This window comes from Fragaria vesca, linkage group LG3, assembly GCF_000184155.1.
Source record: "Fragaria vesca subsp. vesca linkage group LG3, FraVesHawaii_1.0, whole genome shotgun sequence".
Taxonomy (NCBI): domain Eukaryota; kingdom Viridiplantae; phylum Streptophyta; class Magnoliopsida; order Rosales; family Rosaceae; genus Fragaria; species Fragaria vesca.
The window spans coordinates 22,274,347-22,280,190 of NC_020493.1; the positions used below are offsets into that span (position 1 = coordinate 22,274,347).

The following is a 5,844-nucleotide window of genomic DNA, read 5'->3' on the forward strand; positions in this document are numbered from 1 at the left end:
AATTGAACTGATAATATGCAAAGTACTGGATTTAATTAGAAGAATTAGAAACCCTAATAGAAGAAAGATGTGTTGCACAGTAACAGTACTATTCCTCCTACACTGACTACTCCTGCAAGCATTTCAGTTTTTTGCCTGTTTCTGGTAGCTCCCTCATTGAAAGCTGCTCCATCTATATATCATCATGGATTATTTATACGCTAAAGCAAACACAAAATAATTAATAAAATCCCATAGATCTATCTCATCCCCTTCCTCTTGCTATTCATGTTTCTAAAATGATAGGGGGGATATCATGATACCCCTCTCCTCTCCTCTCTCTCTCTCCAAAACTTCCTCAGGCCACCAGTTTCTCTACAGAGCTAGCTTAGAATTAATTTCTATCCACTATTATTACACTAACCTGTCTCTTTGAGAGATCAGTTTCCCCAAATATACCTGGTATCGATCACAATTACTATTGCTATATATGTCTGCTCTGTGCACGCGTATATGTTATTGAAACCTAGCTAGCTACCTCAACGAGATCTTAATCTCTTTCAGATAAATGCTCATGGGTTCATTCAATTCTTCTCATCATCAAAGAATAGTACCTCAACAACAAGAAGACCAAGATCATCCACAGATTCACGCAGATCTACAACTGTATAACCAGCACCACCGCCACCACCCCCAGTACCAGATTCCTCAGCCGCCATTGTTAATGTCACGCGGATTAACCGCCCGGCAACTCCTCATCCGCTGCGCCGAGCTCATTTCTCAGCTCGACTTCTCCTCCGCTCACGGCCTTATTTCCATTCTAGCCTCCTCGAACTACTCCCCTCACGGTGACTCCACCGAGAGACTAGTCCACCAGTTCGTTCGCGCCCTCTCTCTCCGCCTGCCTCCAGTGGCGGCGGCCCCACCAGATATGGCTCGTGTCGCCGCCGCCACTGGAACATCAGCCGCCTCCACCTCTAGCGCGTTATCGCTCGAGGTGGAGACGGAAGCGGAAGAAGAGACGCTTCAGTCGTGCTACTTAACCCTAAACCAGATAACCCCATTCATCAGGTTCAGCCACTTGACGGCAAATCAAGCTATCCTCGAAGCTATTGACTCGAGTCACCACGCCATCCACATCCTGGACTTTGATATCAAACACGGCGTGCAATGGCCTCCGTTGATGCAGGCCCTCGTCGAGAGATCCTACGGCTCAAGCTCATCTCCTCCACCGTTGCTCCGCATCACCGCCACCGGTCGCGATCTCACTCTCCTCCGCCGAACTGGCGAGCGTCTCCTAAGGTTTGCTCAGTCCCTTGGACTCACCTTCCACTTCCGCCCCATCGTTCTCCTAAACGACGTCGCAATGATCGACTACCTCAACCCGGCGTCGCTTGGTCTCTTCCCTAACGAAGCCCTCGCCGTCAACTGCGTCCTCTACCTCCACAGACTCCTCACCGACGACGCACGTGACCTCCACCTCTTCCTCGACAAGATCAGAGCCTTGAACCCGAAGATAGTTACAGTAGCCGAGCGAGAAGCCAATCACAACAGCCCTATGTTTCTCAACAGGTTTGTCGAGGCGGTGGACCACTACGGCGCCGTTTTCGGGTCCTTGGAAGCGACGCTCCCGCCGAACAGCAGGGAGAGGCTGGCGGTGGAGCAGATGTGGTTCGGAAGAGAGATTGCTGACGTGGTGGCGGCCGATGATGATCAAGGAAGAAAACAGTTGAGGCATGAGAGGTATGAGAATTGGGAGATGATGATGAGGAGGTCGGGGTTCTCGAATGTTCCGTTGAGTCCCTTCGCTCTTTCGCAAGCCAAGCTTCTTCTCCGGCTTCACTACCCTTCCGAGGGTTACCAGCTTCATAGCCTCAAGGACTCGTTCTTCTTAGGTTGGATGAATCGTCCCCTTTTCTCAGTTTCTTCTTGGAACTAAATTATTTGCAGTACTAGTAGTACTATATAGAGCTAGAAATATATTACATATGATATGCCCTTATAGCTAGAAAACCCGAAATTCGAATCCTAACTAAGCTACTCATATATGCATGGAAGAGTATATGCAATACCAAACATTGATGTAAGGAATCTGGACGACGACGTTTGCATGTGAAGAGAACAGCAGCTTCCTCATAGCCATGCTTTGCACACTGTTCTTTCTTTGAGCTATCTTTCTTAAGCTAGATAGCTAGCTAACGTCTGAGATTGATCATGATCAGTGTTGTAAGGTTTATAAATATATGGGTTTTGATTTGATTCATTTCTTTTTGTAGTTTTGTGATCATCTTTAGTGATGGATGATCTCTTTTAATTATTTATTTTTGTAGCCAATTAATCTTCCAGCTTTTGGAAAGCAACAGTTAGCTGCGAAGTGGAGCTATCATATCTAATCTCTTTGATTAATATATTAACTACATTTTATCTGAATTTTGTTCTTTATATTGAGCACCATTTTCTTCTAGAGGATTGTTTGTCTCCTAGTATATGAATTAATGTATATTCATATGCTAGTTTAGAAAGATTAAAGTTGTTCTTCTTTTATATGCTAATTATGCTTCACTTTTGGTTGAGATGACAAATACTTTAGGTTTGTTAACTAATCTCTATCACGGACTACCATTACCACCATCTCCTTTTTGTCTTTATCTTACTTAAAAAAAAAACAAAAAACAAGGGGAAATGTCTAGAGTGGAAATATGTGGGAATGGTGTCTTTTTTGCTAATGAAAATCACTCCTTGTTCCCCAAAATTCCTTTGTCTCCTCGATTTCAAGATTAAAAGGAGGAATACATGAGCATTCTTGTTTCTAGCACTAAGAAGCTAGCCGTATATACCTGTAGGCTGTCTTTTGATTCTAACTCAACGAGTTATTACCCTAATTTATGCCCTCTGTCCCCTCAACAACACCATCAAAGTTCTCAAAATAGAGCATTTCATGCTCACCTTGCCTCCTCTACCACCATACATCTCTAAACCCATCTGCCTAGCTCGGGATCCCTCCTGTCTTCTCCATATATTGATCTATCTGGTTTTTAACCAAAAGGACCACAACTTAGCTAATCTCTTACTTACATGCAATAGCCTTAACAGACCTCAACATTACCCTAGCTGAGATTCTCTCTGTTTCTTTATAGCTAAACATATGCTTCTTTTATATTATGCACGGATAAACAGAAAGTTTTGTTCTCTTGTTATGTTGTCTGTCAATTAACTTGGATCTTTGAGTATGATAAAGTCAATCTGAACAATTTAGCAGATTCTATATTGTTTGGAAATTAACAAGGAAATATTTGTATATAGATACCTCCGGTAGTGATGTCCAGTAGTTGATCACCTTAATATTAAGCTACGCAGCAGTGTTTTGTTTTTCTACGTTTTAAACTTGATTTCATAGTTAGGGTTTAGGGTTTCAAAAGATCGGGAACAATGTTTGAATATGACTAAGACAGACTAATCATCAAAACGTATTGACTACATGCATGTCAAATAACAATATATTCATCAAATGTATCATGCACAATGCTGTTTGATACCCAACTTAGAAAATAATTTCAAATATTTAATTTCAACTACAAAGACATCACCCAATAACCCAACTTGAACCGTGATAGCTAACTAGTACTTCTAACTCACTGTACTAGTACAGTTATATATCATAATTTACTATACACAAAAGTTAATTTACCATACTTGAGGTCTTCCAAATTACCCAGATTTTGATTCTCCAATATCCTACACATTCTTAAAAGTCGCATGCTCTGTATAGCATGGTACGTAAAGATTCTCTTAATTATATCAAAGAAAGCGATATAATCATGGAGGTTAATGTTACTATATAATCAAGGCCATGATTATTTAGGAGTAGTTTGCTTTTCTTGGCTGGTGACAGCGACTCAGCGAGTGATAAGATGGTAAGAAGGCATGGCAAAGCGCAAAGCAGAAAGCTTAACTTGGCTTGCTGGGCTTGCGTGTTGGGATGACTAATAAAACTGATCAGGGTTTTGCACAGGTCTAGCTTGCTATAGGGTTGGTGTAATGCAACATGGCGTTGACAGAAGACATATGCATCTATCTTTTCCCGTTCCATCCATCTGATTCAGACGTAACCTTTTGGCCAGTGTGGCTTGTTTCTTTGGAGAAAAAAAACCCAGTTAACCCATTTCTTGTTCAATGATTATCATTGCTAGCTGATCTTGATGATAAGTTTAAAAATATACTTGGATTTAGATGCTCCTCGATCTCTTAATAATGGACAATGGCAGATGGGATTTATTAAAAATTGGACCATCGATCGGGTTACACTGCAGGTTTTCCAAAAAGAATCCTTCGAATTATGTCATTCCAGGTTCAGGGTTTTTCTTTTGGCCACTCTAATGGATTATAGCATGTTGAATATTTGTTTTCAATGATGATGATGTTGAAAATATTACATCAATTACGTATATATTTCGTTTTTCTGAAATATCTAAACATATATCATGTATCATGATGAGTAGTCATTAGAGTATTTAAACGAGTTGGCGGTAATGTATGATGGTGTTTGAGTAGAGTGATATATCGATAGTTATTCACGTATATTTGAGTAGTACGAATACTTTCAAACACACTAGCTAGGTTTCTTCTCTTTTTATTATTATCAATAAGATGGAATTGTAGTATAAATTTTATGGTTAAAGTGGGTTAGAGCAAGTATTACTGTATTAGCTAGGGTTAGGGTTTTGCATACCATACCAATGTTTTACAATAAATATGTATACAAGTATATCACTAGTGTGTACGTTTTGCTGGTAATCTGTTAACTAATTAATACTTCCCTGTTTGCATTCTGCAACCATGAGTAGGCCAATGCCAGTGTATAACTGCCTTGGAATAATGCAACATACCGATGCATATGTCTGTTAAGTGATTCGGAAAGAGAAGAAGAAGAGTATAAAACCAATTTGTTAAGCTTCGATCACAGGCTCGATCTTTCTTATATTCCATCATCTTATTCTTCAATTTCCAATGTGTGTGAAGTGAATGACCTGATTCTTCTTCCACATTCACTTACCCATTTACTCATTTAGAAAAAGTGAAAAAAGTCTAATCATCCACAACCTACTCTCTGCCACACTGAATATATGTCCTGGGCATGGGCTGCATACCATTATTTTTCAATTAAACGAATTGTGATCATATTTTCCTCTTAATATAAACGAGCTGGGTTTTTGTTTTCTTCATTTAATGTCTGAGATCATATGATCAGAATGTACATGATCAGAATGTACGCAGATATATATATTCCATATATATCAGTAGTAGTAATAAGTAGTAAGATCAAATTTAGCATATAGAAGAAATGTGTTAGCTATTCCTATAGCTATTATTCTCTGTATGTACTATGTAGGTGTGACGTACTAATAATAAAACAGAGATGCGTCCATATCACAATGATCGATATTTGCAGATTGAGAATAGATCGAGATACGAATCAAATAACCTAGCTAGCCAGCTAGTTTTCCAGTACGTTCATGATTCTGTCCGTTAAAGTAAAGCCTTCCCTAGCCTCCTCGTCAATTAATCTTCTTCAATCTTCTTCCTCCTTTACCCATCACAAAGCTTGATTATGTATAAAGATGTAATTCAGAAATGATATATGCATGGATATAATGTGGACACACGAAGCCATATGATCTTATTCTTCGATCGAGAGGGAGAAATTGACAACAGAAGGAGGAAGACAGAGTTATAATTTGGTTGGTGATTTATTCCTGCTGGCCGGGGATAATAAAATGGAGTATAATTTATGACTGAGAGATGAGGATCAGCGAGAGAGAGAGAGAGAGAGAGAGAGAGAGAGAGAGAGAGAGAGAGAGTAGTATT

The 5,844-nt window shown here is 39.8% G+C and overlaps 1 protein-coding gene across 1 annotated transcript; it reads left to right on the top strand.

Annotated features, from left to right (window-relative positions):
* Positions 1 to 553: 553 nt before the first annotated feature.
* On the top strand, positions 554 to 1,918 carry LOC101310398 (scarecrow-like protein 18-like). Its single transcript, XM_004296058.1, has one exon. It carries the CDS (start codon positions 554 to 556, stop codon positions 1,916 to 1,918), a length of 1,365 nt encoding a protein of 454 aa, XP_004296106.1.
* Positions 1,919 to 5,844: the final 3,926 nt, after the last annotated feature.

Bases quoted from the DNA above. Each gene is read 5' to 3' on its own strand.
- LOC101310398 (XM_004296058.1), top strand. From the start codon at position 554: ATGGGTTCATTCAATTCTTCTCATCATCAAAGAATAGTACCTCAACAA.